The sequence below is a fragment of the Haliotis asinina genome, chromosome 9 (assembly GCF_037392515.1).
Source record: "Haliotis asinina isolate JCU_RB_2024 chromosome 9, JCU_Hal_asi_v2, whole genome shotgun sequence".
NCBI lineage: Eukaryota > Metazoa > Mollusca > Gastropoda > Lepetellida > Haliotidae > Haliotis > Haliotis asinina.
The window spans coordinates 48,355,166-48,372,786 of NC_090288.1; the positions used below are offsets into that span (position 1 = coordinate 48,355,166).

A 17,621-nucleotide genomic window follows, 5' to 3' on the forward strand; every position below is an offset into this window, starting at 1 on the left:
GTGTCGGTCGCTTTCAGAAATCTTTGAAAAGTTGACTGCATCTCTGTAGGTGTCTATTGTTGAAGTTATTACTATTGTTATACACAGGTCATAAATGGATTCTACGAGAAAAAACACCTAATTCAGAGGCATATCACATTTCAGAAATTTAGAATAGCTAGTTATTCAGTTTCTAGTACACTTATGTTTAGTTAATGACTCTGGAGTCAGCATTGTAAGGGTTAAGATATGCTTGAAAGGCTTGATGTTTGTCTACTGCATATCTTTGTTCGGGCTCGCTGAGATGTGTTGAATGTAATGAACTATTTAATGAGGAGGAGGATCTGATGGGTGAGTCCTTTGAGTATGTCCTGTGTTATACAAGAACAAACTGACTGTGCTTGTCTGTAAAGGGCCAGAGTGTGTTGTGGACGTGGAAGGGCAGCGACATCCCGCACAACATCATCCATGTCAACTCCCCCGACAGTGATGTAAGATTTTTTTCTGGTTCACTTGTCTAGTGTAAAGCATGAATCATTTTACTGTCTTCACTTACTTTTATTAATAAAAAAATCTAAGACTGGGTATCTTGTTGATCTATGAGTATTTGTGTCCATTTACAATCAGTTCCTAGATGTTTTGTTTGTAGTTTAATAGCCACACTCTGCAATATTCATGCTGTATAATGGCAGTCTGTATTTTAACAATTCTGGACCAGACAATCCACTGATTGACACATTGATAATTGCACGGGTGGAATACGATGTCTGATCCCATTAGTCACCTTTCATGCCAAACATAGGTTGCTGAAGACAGATTCTATCCAAAATTTTCATGAACGCAGTTCATATCCATTTGAAATACTTTTTCACAAGATGTTTTCCTGTTGTAGAATCCTCTGAATGTGATTCAAGGAGCCCTGTCTTTCAATAGTGGCAAGCCAGTCACAAACAATAGCTTCCTGTACACATTTGACGAGGAGGGTAACTACACAGTCGCCTCCCAGGGGGCGCCAGGTTTCGCCTGCACCATCGTAGTTATGGATGTTGGTGAGTGCACTGATCTGGCTTCTCTTTAAAGGATAGGAACATGTTGAGATCAACGTTATGTAGCATTGGTGAAGTGATTACACGTTTTTTAGGGACAAACATTATGGATGACCAACTTCTTTATTCAGCTTGTTGTTCATCCATAACGGTTATCTTCATCTGAATCTCAAACTTCTAAATATGCCACTCAAAGAAGACAGGTTGTAATTCAATTTCTGTTTCAGCAAATTAGCAGCAGTTTACATTCAATAAAATGAAATCAATAATTGATTAACGACAATAAACATGAACCAAAAGCATCTGCTGAAACAGCAGATAACATGTCTTCTCACTGAATGGATATTTTGATATGATTTTAAAACTATGTTTCCTTTTGGCATTCAATCCCATTTTGTAAGAATTATATGAGTTTTTAAGATAAAAGTCTTTTAATAATAGCCATATTTACTGACTGAGTTCAGCTGACAGCGAACATGCATTGGTCCATATGCTTCATTTGTTTTCAGATCATTGACAGCTCATTATGTATTGATCATCAAAAGGTTTCAGTGTTGTACATAGATTACATCCTTGTGATCACTTGATTTGTCAGGGAAACAACAGCCATTTGATGTTTAATCAATGAACTTTTTTGATTCTGATAATTCATCATGCGTTGTATCTTTATTATAGCACCGAGGTGCCCAGAGCCTCGCATAACGTCCGAGTCCAATGGTGGCACAGTGAACCGCTATAGTCTTGTAAAACTGGCATGTCCCTTGGATGGTGCTACCATCCACTACACCACAGATGGGTCTCTGCCAGCCCTGCATTCTGATTCAACAAAGGTGAGAGATGCTGTTTGTGTGTGTTTGTGGGTGTAGAGGGGTGAGTCCAGTGGTGGCACAGTGAACTGCTGCAGTATTGTGAAGCAGTACATTGTTGATGAATAGTGCTTGGTATGTCCTGACATGTTTCCATGTATGGTTCATTATTGCTGTTTCTTGTGTACAGAGGTACAAGCCAGATCAGGGAGTTATTCTGAGGGACTCTGGGCTGAGCTTTGTCCGAGCCATGGCAGTTACTGATGGCTATCTGAACAGTCACGTCTTCACATCCAAGTACGTTCCGCAACTCTTCTGTCTATCTCATGGCTGAAAAATCACTCTCATGAAAAATAAGTTGTTACCCATAAAGTTTGTCAATATTGTCATTTTATGAAAGGTCTTCTGTCTTTGATGTTTTAGATCAGTCATTGGCATGTGCATCACATACCTTGTTTACCACAGTGTAGTGTTGTTACTTTGTGACTGGGGAGGTGTTCAGGAGTATGCTTTCAGGATATTTACTGACTTTATCCTGTATATGTCCTGTATGTTCCAGTCGCTTCTGGGTGCTGACACGTGGAGAGGATGGAGAGGCTGTTCCAGAAGATTCTGTGACAGAGGATATCCCGGACAAGCAGGAGACATCGGTAAGTTGTCATGGGCAACCAGGGAGAGGTAGAGATGTGAGACATTACTCTCTTGTCATTGGCAACTGGTGAGTAATAGTGAGCAGGAGGCATCATTCACTTGTCATGGGCAACTGGCAAGTGATAGTGAACATGAGACATTCGTCAGTTGTCATGGACAACTGGAGAGAGATAGTGAATAGGTGAAATTGGTCTGTTGTCGGAGGCAACTGGGAAGAGATAGTTGACCAGAGACATCAAGTTACAAAGGGCAGTCTGGGTTAAATAGTTAGCTGGAGATATCACTCACACACAAGGCCAACTTTGGTATAAATAGTGAACAGGACACTGGTCAGTTGGGATAGCTAAATAACTAATGGGAGACACTGGTCGGGGTAATGAGGAGTTGCAGGAGAACAAGAATGCTTCAGATAATAGAATAGTATTGGTATGCCGTTGATGTTACCATGCATTTACCAAAGTGTGTTGTCTCCAGACAAGTACCTGGAACTGGTGGAACTGCTGCCCCACCATCAAGGGATGCTTCACAGCCCCAGGAGTCATGGAGCTGTACTGGGAGAAGCCGTCAGAAGGGGCACAGCATCTTGTCAAGGGATACCAGGTTAGTGCAGAAGTGGGTTGACCAACCGTTAGCCCTCTGATGCTACACAGAAATGTCCATTTACACTTAGAAATGTGTATGCACTGTTTGTTTCAATGTCATTAATCTTATTGAAGAAGAAAGTGTGGCAACCATTGATGTCTTTAATTATTGGCATAAACATTCCCTTTGGGTTGTTTCTATCCCTTTCTTCCTTCACTTCGTGGACCTTAGGGCGAAATAAGGGGGAGATAATGTGGTATTCCAAATGAGAAGTTGCAGTTAGGTCCCTTGATGAGCTCTCCCTGAAGTCCATCATATTGCTGCTTCATATTTTCCTCAGTAACCACCAGTGCAGACATATGTGCAGGCTATTTTTGGAAATTTTTCAAATTGTGCATTCACAGTTTATTTCAAATCTTTAATCTTCTTGAAGAAGAAAATGTGGCAGCCATTTATGTGTTTGTTTCTGCAACTGATTATCAAACTGTGATGGGTTCCTGTCTATAGGTGTATCTGAACGGCGTGACATACTGTGAAATGTTCCCCAAGGACAACAACAGCATAAACATCAGCGGTATGGCTGGCAACCGTCTGTATGAAGTCTATGTGGAGGTCTATCCTAAACGCTCCACCGAGGAACCTCAGAAGTCTAACAAACTGGTGAGTCTGATATGTCAGTAAAATTCCCAAATTTGATTAAGACATTACCAATTCTTGCGTTTACATTTGCAGCTGGTGCTTTGTAGAAGCAACTTGATACCATAACTGGAGCAGAGAAACAGGATGTTATGCCTAGTGTAACATTTATTTCATGGAAAGTAATGGTTCGAGTCAGTGTTATACTTTTCTGAATTGAGGAAGATGTGAAAAATGTTAAGAAATAAAACTATGACTTTTCTGTATGTTCCTGCCAACTGTGTTTAGTTTTGAATCTTAGATACATCCATGACACCTCACCTGTAATATTGGGTAAAATAATGGTGAAGGTTTCTGTGGATCATGACTGCACATTCATCCAGTCATTTTGCACATTGCCATTGTATCGACAGAATATAATTTGCTGAAGTGTTAAGTGTGGTCTCTTGTTGCCAGCGTATGCGATGTCCGTCCACGACACCAGAGGGCGGCCCAGTGATCTCTATTGAGGTGTCCGAGAAGTCTGATGCCCTGACCATCGTATGGATGTCCATGGATACTCCCGAAGTCCCCATCGATGGCTATCTTGTCTTCCTAGATGACCAGCAGTGTGGACCCAAGGTAGGACATTACAGACATCTAGTGGGCAAGAGAACAACATCTTTGTTTAGAGATCTTTTTATGTTACAGCATCTGTAGAAGAGTATCATCCGTGCATGAAATAAGGCGTGTCTGACTGCCCGAGATGGGCTAGGTTCCAGACAGATGGTCTAAATTTACAGCTTGTGAGCCCTATGGTCTCTTGGAGAAAATTTCATTCATCAGAGTAAATTCACCATATTTCAAATTGAGCAATATATTTATCCTACTGACTGTTTGGACATTGAACTATAGTATTGCAAGCTCAGAGCACTGCTTTGACATATTATCACAAAAACAGGGAGGCGTATAGATGTGTGGAGTTCTTCAAACTAGAAGCACTGCAAGTACATTTCAATATCGATTGTCTGGTCTGGTCAAAATCCATTTTGGGCTGGTATCATTTTGACGTGACCAGACCTGATGTCTGCCTGGGTTTTTTGTCTCATTTCATATATCTGGTATGATAGCTCGTATTTGCAATGGGTACAATGGATTACTGTTTCTTGATAGTGCTGAGGCTTCCAGAATCTGTCATGGCTATATTCTCCTGAAGACAGAGGTTGAGGAATGGCACTCTGAGTGGAGCATGTACACAGTACATCATGCTTGGTGGTTTAGCTGATTGTGGGGAATTCTTGTTCTGTTTTGTAAGTCCCTAACAGTTTATAGGTCACCATGATATGGCTGGAATATTGCATGTATAAGAAGATTCTTTAGAAACTCTTCTTCTGTGTATCATGCTGTCAGAAGTGTTTTTAAACCATGCAGTGTGATATACAATTGGCTTGTATGAGAATACAAACTCGTTTTTACAAAGTCCTAAAAACCGTTGACAGCCCTTGGTTACATTAAGTAGTCACAATCAGAGAGGATATCTATCAAACGTGCCTCAGACTTGCTCAGACACTGTTCAGTCCTCACCATAGAAAGATAAATCTCAGCCAAACATATCTATTGATTTTACTGATAGTAAAATACTACAATCCAACCTTAATATGTCCCATGGATACAAGTGAGTGGGCTCTTATCTGTCGTGCAGTTGGAAACATTTATCTTGGAGATTGGAAAGGCCCTTGCAGGTTCATTGATTCTAGGATTCCTGTTGGTGAGACTTGAGAACCAGCTGAACTTGGGATGGTGATATATCAGTAGAGTTTTGACAGTTATATCTTTCCAGTGGTAACTTGTGTACATAAGTTGCAGCTGTTTGTGGTGGTGTTTCTTGTCACCTGGAGACATAGGCTTTTATGACTTGGGTGTCTCTTGTATGGTTTCACACTGGTAGCTGGTGAGGTTTTGATGCCCCTTCTCTGCAGGTGATAGTCCTGTTATTTGTTGTTTTAGTTTGTTGTCTGATGACTTCAGGAGCAAGTAGGTACATCATTCCAGTTGATATACTATTGAAAATTCTGGTTTATTCTTATTATTTTGTATGATCCGCTATGGAATACACTGGAGATGATATGTTTTTTTCCTATATGTATTATTTGTTCTTAATTTTTGTTTTATGATGGGTTACGTGAAATTCCAAGCTAGAATTTGTCTTCAGCAAACCGTGCTTGTCGTAAGAGACGAATTACAGCATCGGATGGCCAAGCTCAGTAACTTTGTTGATACATGTCATCATATCCCATTCATGTAGATTGAAGCTTATGCTGTTGATCACTGCATTGTCTGGCCCAAAGTTGATTAATTACCGACCGCCAATATATAGCTTAAATATTGCAGAATGCACGGTTTGTTGATACATGTCATCATATCCCAGTTACGGAGATCAATGCTCAGGCTGTTGATCACTGGATTGTCTGATCCAGTCTCAGTTATTTACAGACTGCTGCTATATAGTTGTAATATTGCAAAATGTGGCGTTCAACAACAAACCAACCAATTCAATTTAGTAATGCTGCATTGGTCACTATATCTGACTGGGATGGACTGCAGCAATATAATGTCAGTATGATAACTGCATCCTGTCTGTCTGTTTCAGCTTGTACCGGATGAGGATTCTAACCGATGTAAAGTGATTGTGGGCAGCTGTGAACTAGATAAGACCTACAAGATATACGTCCTGGCGCTGCTGAAAGGTAGGCCACCACACGTGGATCTGTCTCCCACCCATGTACAGATGTTGTTATCCCACCCCTAGACCTTGGTGGACCTGTCCCCATACCTGTGTACAGATGTTGTAATCCCACCCCCAGACCTTGGTGGACCTGTGTACAGATGTTGTGACCCCACCCTTACACCTTGGTGGATCTGTCTCCCTCCCTGTGTACAGATGTCATGACCCCTCCCCCAGACCTTGGTGGACCTGTCTTCCTCCCTATGTACAGATTTTGTGACCCCACCCCCAGACCTAGGTTGACCTGTCTCCTTCCCCATGTACAGATGCTGTAACCTCAACATCAGACGTTGTTGGACCTTGTTGTGCCCCCACCTTCAGACAAAAGCTGACTTACCCCTCCCTCTATTCAGCTGCTTCAACCCCCACTCCCAGGGATTGTCAGACCTGTTCCTTCATGTGTACAGCATTAAATAACCCACACACACACTAAGTCTGACCTTCCCCCTGTGCATGTGTGTGCAGGATCAGATGAGACACGGATGTCCAACATCCTTGAGGTGGAGCTGCCCCTGGACAAGACTCAGATCATCCTTCCAGGGGAGGACCAGAGGGTGGAGGATGACGAGGTGTACCAGGAGTACCTGGAGATCCATGAAGGATCCGGATACCTCCCAGAGATGGACAGTAAGTGGCACATCAGTGTTCACAGTGCACAGTGCTTGCTATGCATGTTGTTTATGGACAGTTGAAGATAGAGTCCATTTGTTGCAATCAGATGAAGGCAGGTTTAATGGAGTAGTCTTGAGTTGGATGGGCAATGTTGGTACAGTAGTCTTATAGTGACACGCTTCAGTTATGTCACTTTGGTGTATCTGAATCCACTGAACATGAAAATGAATCCCAGATTTACCCTGGTCACTCGCTTTGAGTTAGCCTGCCTTGATATTGCTGGAAAATTGGCATTAGTGGCATAAAAGCCAACTCACTCACTCATTTTGAGTTGGCCCTCTGTGATATTACTTGAATGTTGTCTGTATCGTGGCGTAAAACTAAAATCACACACTCATTCTACATTGGCCCACTGTGATATTGCTGTAATATTGTTAATAGAGACATAAAACCCAACTCAGTCACTTGTACACTGAATATTGGACATCGTATTTACCTGTAAAAAATATTTCAGCTCAGTGTCAGATGTATCATGAGAACTACTCTACCTTTTGCACTTTCATATTTATGTATTCAGTTTCACTTTCCTCGTAAACTGCATGAACATCTGTATTGTTCAGCACCATTTTGTTATATTTCCATGCACATGTCACTCTCACCTCCTCCTCCTCCTCCTCCTGTAGAATCTGCGAAGGAGGACGTGGACGGCCAGGACGGGCAGAAAGTGGACACCTCACCACCTGTCATGCTCGATGCTTCCACTCTAGGTACACATGCACTCTATGTCATGGGTGGCGGTAGCACCTGCAGCATGAGCCTCTCTGCACTTTCTCTCAAGGATCAGCATCAGAAACTGGTGTCATCCATGAAAAGTTAAAACTAAACTGTTTTCATCCACTGCATAACAGTGGTGGCTATTTGTCATCTCTTACTGTAGGATGATGAAAGAAAAACCTAGTCTTCTATAATGGTTGCTTCTTGTAAGAGGTGACTTGTTCTTGTGATGTCTGACATACAGCTTGTGAAGATTCAGGTTACAATTGGTCTTCAGTAAGCCATGTTTGTCATAAGAGGCAAAAAACGGGATCAGATGGTTAGGTTCTCTGATTTGTTTGACAGATGTCACCATATACCAGTTGTGTAGTTCTATGATCATGATGTTGATCACTGGATTGTCTGGTCTAGACTTGATTATTTACAGACTTTCATGTAGCTGGAATGTTAGTGACTGTAGCAGTAAACAACAAGCAGACCTTAAGTCATTTACATGTTTTTGTCACGTGCAAGAACGAGCATCAGCTGATCTAGAATCAGTTAAATTATGAGAAGCTGTTTTCAAAGTTCAAAATGAGATTCAAGTGTTCCTTCATACAGATATGGAGTTAAAAGTGAAGATATCTAAGCATCGTAGACTAAAATGTCATTGACGAAGATAACTATAACCATTGTACCTGGAACTTAGGATGGACATTTTATGAATGCTTCCTTTGGTTTGCCAAATTTATACCATATGTATCTTGGACAGTATAAAAAACTGAAACATTAGGAAGCATGTTTACATAAGCTGATTTCAAACAAGTACTTATAAAATCAACTAGAACTTGCAAGGTCTCTATTTGGCCTACTTGTACTGACACAGACGGTATACATTATATAACACTAGGCAATGCATGGTTCCTTGTCAGGAGATGTAGTTCAGGTGAAAGGCTACAGGTGCTGCTAATTACATGGTCTTTGTCGTTTGGTTATGTCAGGTTTTGGTGTCACAGAGTAAATAGTTTGGAAAGTACTGGCAATTCATGTTTAATTATTAAAAAATGTTTTAGTTGTTATGTATCATACATTATGAAATTAATCTTTTTGCACTCTTTAGTCAGATGAAGGGTTCCATTTCATTCCATGGGAAATAAGGAATTTAATAATGCCAGCTCACCTTGAAGAATTGTATATGTGAAAAATCACTTTATTAGTGAAAATGGTTACGGACGGAAACAAATAAGGGAGCACCACTTCCTAACAGTGTTCTGCATTTGTTCTCAGATTTCCTCCACAGCACTGTTCCAGGTTGGGGATGAAAATTGGAAATTATTAAAGGAACGCTGGAATTTTCCTTTATTTGGTTCTCCCAGTATATTAAAAATAAACCATTTGTAGTCCTTAAAGTCTCATATAGGGTCATATTTAATTCTACATTTTAAATTTTTTTAAATGTGTTTGAGAATGGCATTATGAGATGAGACATGATATTGTCCTGCACGTTTCAAGTTTTGATCTGATATGGAAAATTACTGTGTAGAATCGAGTTTCAGGTGTAACAACTTTTGTTTACTTGTTAGCAACATGACTGTTAATGTACGCTAGTCTAGTGATGGGAAACTCATCAACGCTCATTAAACATGCATAGTGGTACCTGGCATGGGAGGGTTAATTAACTGGCGATCTGTCTTGACTCCTCACGTCAATTTCAAGCCTGATGAAATATACATGATGGTTGTTGATTGTGAGTGGGTATCTAGGCAACTTGCCCACGTGAAACTGGCGCTTCTCAGTTCGTCATAGACTGGCCCTCACTGTAACACTGGGGCTAACCACGGCGCCAGTTTGTGGTAGATACCGCAATGGATTCTCAGGTGGACATCCCTTGTGAGCTCGGCCAGGTAATGTGCTGTTGTATGCATATGCAACTGTTGCAAAATATACACCCAAATTTCATTCCTTTCGGGTTTTTCGCCTGGTTTCAAAAACTTAAGGAGCCGATGAGTCATTTTGTAGGCTTATTAGAACTGAAACATTTTCAGCAATTGATAGATGTTTTAGATGCCTATTAAATCAGAAGATAATCTCACAATCAGTATATTTTTAGCTTTTAACTAAGTAACACATGAAAGTCGACATGTCATTACAGCGTTAGGAAGTTGTAGACTGAAATCACCCTTGTACACTCATGTATGATCTGTATTCATGAAGTGTATTGGTATTTCAGTGTCAAATGATATTTGTATATTTGTGTCATTTTAATAATTCTGTCCTTCTAAATGTCCGCCTCATCTTGACAAATGTTAATTTGAAGTTCTTATTTCAGAAGAGAAAAATCAACATGCCAGCGCACTCCCACCCAAGGTTATTGAAGTTGAAACAAGAGGTCAGTGTGAACTTGTTGTCCTTCACCACTTGTAACCAGATACAAGTCTGAGTGGTTTTGTATCTGTAATATTCATCAGTTTAGTTAGACATTTAAAGGAAGTTTGTTATAAACAATAATGAGAGTTATCAAGCACCAGTGTTAGTAGCTACACTGACACGCCACTCATCACAGGACTCCAGATCGGCCATATCAGCCAAGGTATGGATATAAAATATGGACAGTATGCTTGAAAATAATTTAGAAAATGCTGCAGGTTCACACTACAGCAATGGCGTGCGATCTAAGAATCATTTACAGATGTATTTATGTGAAAAAGTAGTTTTTAATGTTTAATTGACCTGGAGCAGTAGCAGTGTTCTGGTGCATATATGAAATTTAGCACAATATTCTTGATACTCCATTAAATTCCATTCAGTACTCTAAATGCACTGTAAGGTTTTCCAGTACTCCTGTATTGAAAACATATGGAGTACGTACTCCTGATGTTGAAAAGCTATCTGGAGCCCTGAATTATAATAATATAGAAGTTATGTATCCACATAACTCTCCTTGTTGTTGCAAACACAAACTTCTAAATGCCACTCAAAGAAATATTTAACTGTAATATTTAACTTGATGCTGGCTATCCTAATTACAGTTGTCATTATTTATTTCCTGCATTTGGCTACTAGTTGTAGAGGTGATCTGTCTTGACCGTTGAGCAGCAACATTTGTCTCAAGTTAGTTCTCTGTGGAGATATATCAGTTACATTGATGCTTGTTATCTAAGACAACTAACAGAGGGATCAGGAAGTGATTGAAACAGTTGTTAGTTGATAGTACTAAGTAGGTGATGACCTGACAAGCCTGGTGTTCACATTTGGCCTGACTGCTCTGATACAACTTTCATCTCATCTGCTCTTCCAACAAAGGACAGTCATGCTTTTAACCATCGTTTGCCTGTTTCAATCTGATGTTCTACTCCATAGTATATCTGTGCATGGTATTATCTGCTCACAATGTTCATGACATGTTCTAAGCATGGAGATGTTCCTGCATGTACAAAGGCATTCCTTCATTGTTTACTAGAATCTCAGAATGATGTTGCATGATCAGCCAATTTGGCTTCCCTTTGACACAGCCTGGATCCAGCCACATGCAGCATGGCAGGAAGGGAAGGTTACCACTGGATGCACAGTTATGAATGTTTGTGTCTGCATGATGTGTCCAAGGGAAGAATCACTGCCTTGTATATCCACTGAATTCACCATTTGATGACAACCCTGTGCACTTCTGCAACTGGAAGAAGGTTGCTGATGAGTGTGTTTTAGTATACAAAATAACTTGGATGGGGTCGTTGTTGTCTTATCAAACTGAAAGTGGAACACACAAATGAACCCGACCTTGGCAGTCTACAGTAATGGGAACGACCAGTTTCTGTGCACACTTGGCTTCCAAGATACACTTGTATGTTCTAGATTCAGTTGCAGTGCCTGGTGTACCTACCTGTAGTACAGAAAGCAATGACGATGCCTGCGATTGGCATGTTGCATGTGTTGTACACTGTTGTGGAGCTGGACACATGTACATATGTTTCAACTCATGGCTATGATTTCACTGCACTGTCTATTGCCACACAAGGAAGTTTCTGGGCACGATTTGTTGTCTACCACATCCACCTCATGGAATGGCTTCACACTGGCACTTAAATGTTTCTACCTCCATTGATGGTTCTGTCTTTTTGTCTCAACCAGGCCCACCATTGTTTCCTCACAAGAAGAGGAGACTGAGGACCTATGCCAACATATATGTGTATCAGCGAGTGAAACAAGATGCTGTTGAACCCAGGAAAAGTAGTCTTTCCCGCCTCAAGAAGTCCATAACAGCATCAAGGCATGCCAATACATTTGGGAGGAGACTGTCACAGGCCGCTCCACCAGAACCTCCTCCAGAGCCAGAGCCAAGATCTGATCCCAGGTTCAGGAGGCAAGCTTCAAGAATTGCTAATTTAGGAAGACTTGCTTTGAAGAAGAGACATCAGCCCTCAGAAGAAGAGCCTCAACCCGCACCAAGATCCAAATTTAGTTTCAAATCAGTTGCTTCTACTGTTCTTGAGTTTGTGTCAAATCAGCGCAAGATCCAAAGAGCTGTTGCACCCAGTTCCACAGGTCGGGTTCATATAAACTTTGCCCGTCTGAAGAGTTTTGTGGGCAGCATGATGCCCAAATTAACTGAAGTAGCTGCAGCAACCAAGATGCCTGCCCCCAAGCTGGATGAACCAGAGAGTCAGAGAGAATATGATGATGAGCGGGAGGGCAGAAGGTACAGGGACTACCATCGCAGGCAAGGCAGTTATGACAGGTCACCCCAGAGGTATGACCCTGAGTATGACGACCACCGCAGAGACGACCATTACTCCAGATCTCGATATAGAGATGATTATAGGCAGGGGAGCTTTGAGAGGTCTCCTCACAGAATGGACGGATATCGTCAGAATAGCTATGACCCCCCATCTCAAAGGGGAGATAGGTACCGTCAGGCCAGTTTTGATCGGCCTTCTCGGGACAGACAGGGAAGTTTTGATAGGTCACCTAACCGGTTTGATTCCAGGTATGATGACAGGCGAGGAGTGTATGAACAGCCGCCAAGTCGATTAGATTATGAACAGGATGATTATAGGCATTCCTATGATCGCTCACCTCACAGGTCTGATTATGATGATGACCCACGACGATACAGACGATCACCTGTTCCCCCAGATTCTGAATATAGCAGACGGTCATATGATCGGTCACCTGCACGGAGTGACAAACATGACTGGTACAGACGGGAGCACTTCCGTCGCTCATCAGATTACGAATCTGATGACTATATGCAGCCTCCACCAAACAGTAGGGAATATGACTGGCACATGTATAATGCTCACAAGCATCGTTCTAGAGACAAGGGGCATCTGAGAAGATACAATTCAGATCCCAGAGCAGACTCTAAGAAGCTGTCTGTTCCTGTGTACCGTGGTGATGAGGACTCAGATGACTTTGGTGATGAGGAGGCCGAGCAAATTTACCAAGTCAATCGCTACAAGATGCGCCGGAAGTCGGCTGCAGAGGAAAAGAGGCCAAAAGAAGTTCAGTTCATGTTTGGTCCAGGGGAACATGGTGGTGATTCAGAAAGTGGAGACACTCTGACACCGTCTCCAAGGGTATTCAACAAAGATCTTTTCTCACCTCGCCCTGATCAGCAAAAACGACCTTCAGATGGTCATTTAAGGTCAGCTCATAGGTCAAACACCAATCTGAAATCTATCTTGAAGCACAGTGACTTCTTCCAAGATCCATCAGATAATATTGACATTCGGGACGAAGATGAAGGGGCCATAACTCCACCTGGGGAATATGGAGGAATGCTTCATCGGTATCTGGAAATATTTGATAATTCTCCCAAAAGAGAAGATTCGGACTCGTATTCTGATGAAGGTATTCTTGCATGATCAGTTAGAGGACCTTTCTTCTACTTGAGGTTTTGATGGCTTTCACTATATTGGTTATTCTGTCACAAGGTCATTAGTTATTCACATATTTTTCCATTAGGTCATTAGCTTTACTTCTCATTCGTTTGAAAGTGTTTTCAGATGATTTCCAATTTTGGTAGTAAGCATGATGTTTTACCTCAAAGCTTGTGATGATATTTTTGTTTTCAGCATGTGATTGTTTCTGTCTGTTTCCATTCATGTATGCTAATCTGTGTTTCCAGATGATTCTGATGGTAAGTGGAACAATCTGAACCAGATTTTCAGAAATATTTGCTGGTTTCTTGTGAGACTCAACTGACTACTTGTTTAGTTTATTTAGTTTCCAGCCTAGATGCTTCAATCATGGTCAGCACAAGCTGAAACTCTCGCATCAAATAAATGCTGAGACATAGGTTGTCAGTCAAAATGGGTAATATTTTGAAACCTTTTAGCCTGTCCACAGCTTCTTAGTTTAATAATCAGAATCTAGATAGACAAAGGTCTTGAACACTGACACATTTATTCAGTTTTTAAGGGAAGTCATCAACGTCCAAGTATAAGGGCAGTAGCATAGCCAGATAGTTAAGGCATTATCTTGTAATGGTAAAGACCTGTGTTTGATTCCCTTTATGGATACAAGGGGTGAAACACAGTTCTAGTGTGTCAAGTTGGGATTTTGTTTCAGTATTGATAAAAACAGCACAAATCATTACTCACCTCCAGAAATGAGTATCACTTAGTGATAGGACACAAGGGCTTCATCTTTAGGTACAGCCTTAAGGTGTCTTCTCTGTAACACAACTCAGTTTTCTGCAGTGGAACTTCTCACAACATCTTCGTTCATCTGCCATTTTCACGGATTGTTCCTGTTACACATTTATGGCACATTCAGTTTCAAGTCTCTGTTTTGAGTATTCTGACTGCATGTATTTTTTTTAACTAATAATAATATTTCATACTTTGAATAGACACAACCTGTGAAGATTCGGGTTACAATTGGTCTTCAGTAACCCATCCTTGTCATAAGAGGTGACGGATGGGATCAGGTGGTCAGGGTCTCTGATTTGTTTGACAGATGTCAACATATACCAGTTGTGTAGTTCATTGATCATGATGTTGATCGCTGGATTGTCTGGTCTAGACTTGATTATTTATAGACTGCCACCATATAGCTGGAATCTTGCTGAGTGCGGCATCAAACAATAAACAAACAAAATGAACATGGGATTGTTTTGGTGCACATATAGAATATAAAGAAACTAGAATAATCAGAGACACCTGTGATGAAGAAAACAATATTTCAGTTTAGTGTCTTCATCTTTTGACAAAGTTCAAAGTAAAATATTAAATGCTTTATGTTGTGATTTTCAAAATTATGAACTTGGTGTTAATTTTCCTCATTGTAATAATCCTGTTATTAATCAGTATCACATGTGGCATGATGTGATCTTAATTCACTAACAGAGACAGGAGTAACACTGATGCTGGCAGTAAGGCGAACTACGTGTCTCAGCTAATATGGGGTGACATGGTGGCCCACTGGCTTGCTGTGCATAGTTATGTGCCTTGATGTGGGTTCTGTCCCTTGACTCTCCCTTGAATACAATCCTTGGCATGATAGAACCCGTGTTCCGCAGCACACAAAATAACCAAGGTCACACGTGGGTTTGGGAATGTCTGGGCTGACAGCCATGATATGACTGAAATGCTGATAAAAGGGCTTTTAGTGTTAACCACTTACTCACTGTAATCATTAATATGTTCCTGAGGGTTATTTATTTTGTGGTCCTGAATGATAAAATGTAAACGGTAGTTTTTCATATTGAAAACAAAGACCATTAGCAATTAGTGTCAGTTCTGTCAAGTGTTAAGTTAAATGCTTCATGAACATGTACTTCAAGCTGACGGAATAAACTGCAATCTGGAATGACAGTTTCTGTATTGTAGTGGTTTATCTTTGTAATTGGACAGAATGACTGAACCACACTTATCCAGATAGTATTCTAGAAACGTCTGCATCAATCTGGGTAATGAACAGATTAGTTTCAATATATCAGAAGTTAACATTCTGTTGATTTATGTAGAGCATTTGTCTTTCTGTAACCCGAGATGTCTGTTCTCGCCAGACCAAGGGGTCATGACTGATGACAACTTGGAGAAATCCACTCAGACAAGACGAGGACATGGTAAGCAAGGGCGACGGCTTGACAACAGTCCCCTTCCTCAGAGCCTCATTGATCAAAGTGAGTCTGAATCAGAGAGCGAGTCTGAGTTTGAGTCTGAGGAAGAAGATTTCCCTGGCAACAACGTTGTCATCTTGGATGCGACCAAAAACCAAGCAACCGACTCTGGCAGGACTGAGAAGAAGCGCAGACAACGCAGACCTGGAGATTCTACAGACTCATCACCACGGAAACGCTTCTCTCCACGAGATGGGAAGTATATAGAACCAGAGGATGATTTGATGGTGACCCATGCTGGCGATAGGCATCCGAAGCGGAAACGCACCATGGCCATTGTAGAAGTGCAGCAGCAAGTGGAGCTGGATGTGGACAGGATGGAGGTCCAGGGCAGCTCGGACAGAGCAGACCGCAAAGTCGCAGTCCCAGGAGCACGCGAGGGAGCCAGCATGATGCAGATTGGAGAGGGAGAGGTGAGAGACAAGTGACCATGTGAAAGTTCACATCTTTTGGAGTTTAGGCCTACTTCTCATAACAAAGGATAGGAAACGTCTGTTGTAGCACAAACATTTGTGAGAATGGAAATTTCTGGCCCTTAGATTCTTTTTGAAACAAAACCCTTGTTACCATTCCCGTGTTTGACAATGCAATTTAAAATTTTGTTGCTCTATGTCTGTGCCTGTCTATGGAGAAAATGTGGAATTCACAGAATACCATCACTCTTTGTTCAGTATAACCATTGCTCATAAGAAAAAGTGATTATAATTAGCAGTGGCAACACAGAATAAGTGTGATCAGAAATCCTATTCTATACCTGTTGAGCACAAGACATCATTTTCCTGGTCATTGACACTGCTGGTGCTGTTGCAGTTCATCCTTGGCGATGGGGATGGTATCCTACCAGCTCCTTCCATCATGGTGGAATCCCGGGGCAAAAATGGGGTGAAGGTTGTGTGGGAGCTTCCAAAGTCAGTGGACTCCCAGTACAAGCTTCTGCTGTATGTTGTCAATGTTGTTGGCACAAAGTTCACCAGCGACATCAACAGTGATATCAGGTAGGAGGCCTTGACTGTAGGTACAACCAAATTCAGAGTGCATACTGTGTTGTTATCAACTCAGAAAGTAACTTTGATGTTTTTTAATGTATAGTAACCTCACAAAACTTATGTAGTCTGTTACTCACATAGGTTATGGATAACACAAACGTACAGTCATGATTAAGTTATAGAAGTGACATCAGTGCTGTGTTATTGCGCTGACATCTCAAATGATGCCTGAGGGTACAGGAATTGCATAAGAGTAGTAGTATACTAGCAGGAAGTGACTCAAGAAAGTGTCAGTGTTTTCATGCTGAACCCTCTGCTGTTCCTGGCACTGTAACTGTGAAATCACTGCTTACAAGATTCTGTGTGTTGTAGCTTTGAGTGTAACCTGGTAGAGAAGGGGAAACCGGTGCGGGGTGTTCAGCATTGCTGGAACGTCTCTGACAAGCAGAAGTGTACCATCAAGGGGCTGGTGCCTGGACTTACGTACAGGTAGGCAGTAGCATCTCAACTGAAAAAAGTAAGTTGCATGTTTTCTTGAAAGACGTAAGTACAGTTTCAATACACACTTGTTGTCAGAGTGACACTGAGACATCTGTTATTTTACAGACATATGCAACAAATTACCTGTACATTTCATGTTTCCAAGAGATGTGATTCCGCATGCCTGTTCTGTGTGTATTGCAG

At 41.3% G+C, this 17,621-nt stretch overlaps 1 protein-coding gene across 1 annotated transcript in view; it reads left to right on the forward strand.

Moving 5' to 3' along the window:
• Positions 1-17,621, forward strand: part of LOC137297303 (uncharacterized) — an 80,075-nt gene that overhangs the window by 26,614 nt on the left and 35,840 nt on the right. Inside the window, exons 20-35 of the mRNA XM_067829313.1 lie at positions 393-470; positions 872-1,028; positions 1,701-1,855; positions 2,022-2,128; positions 2,391-2,481; positions 2,957-3,082; positions 3,572-3,724; positions 4,157-4,321; positions 6,330-6,426; positions 6,930-7,091; positions 7,760-7,843; positions 10,159-10,218; positions 13,954-13,965; positions 15,838-16,364; positions 16,762-16,946; positions 17,310-17,426. Coding sequence (XP_067685414.1) covers positions 393-470; positions 872-1,028; positions 1,701-1,855; positions 2,022-2,128; positions 2,391-2,481; positions 2,957-3,082; positions 3,572-3,724; positions 4,157-4,321; positions 6,330-6,426; positions 6,930-7,091; positions 7,760-7,843; positions 10,159-10,218; positions 13,954-13,965; positions 15,838-16,364; positions 16,762-16,946; positions 17,310-17,426 — 2,276 coding nt within the window. The remainder of the gene's footprint in view (positions 1-392; positions 471-871; positions 1,029-1,700; positions 1,856-2,021; positions 2,129-2,390; positions 2,482-2,956; positions 3,083-3,571; positions 3,725-4,156; positions 4,322-6,329; positions 6,427-6,929; positions 7,092-7,759; positions 7,844-10,158; positions 10,219-13,953; positions 13,966-15,837; positions 16,365-16,761; positions 16,947-17,309; positions 17,427-17,621) is intronic.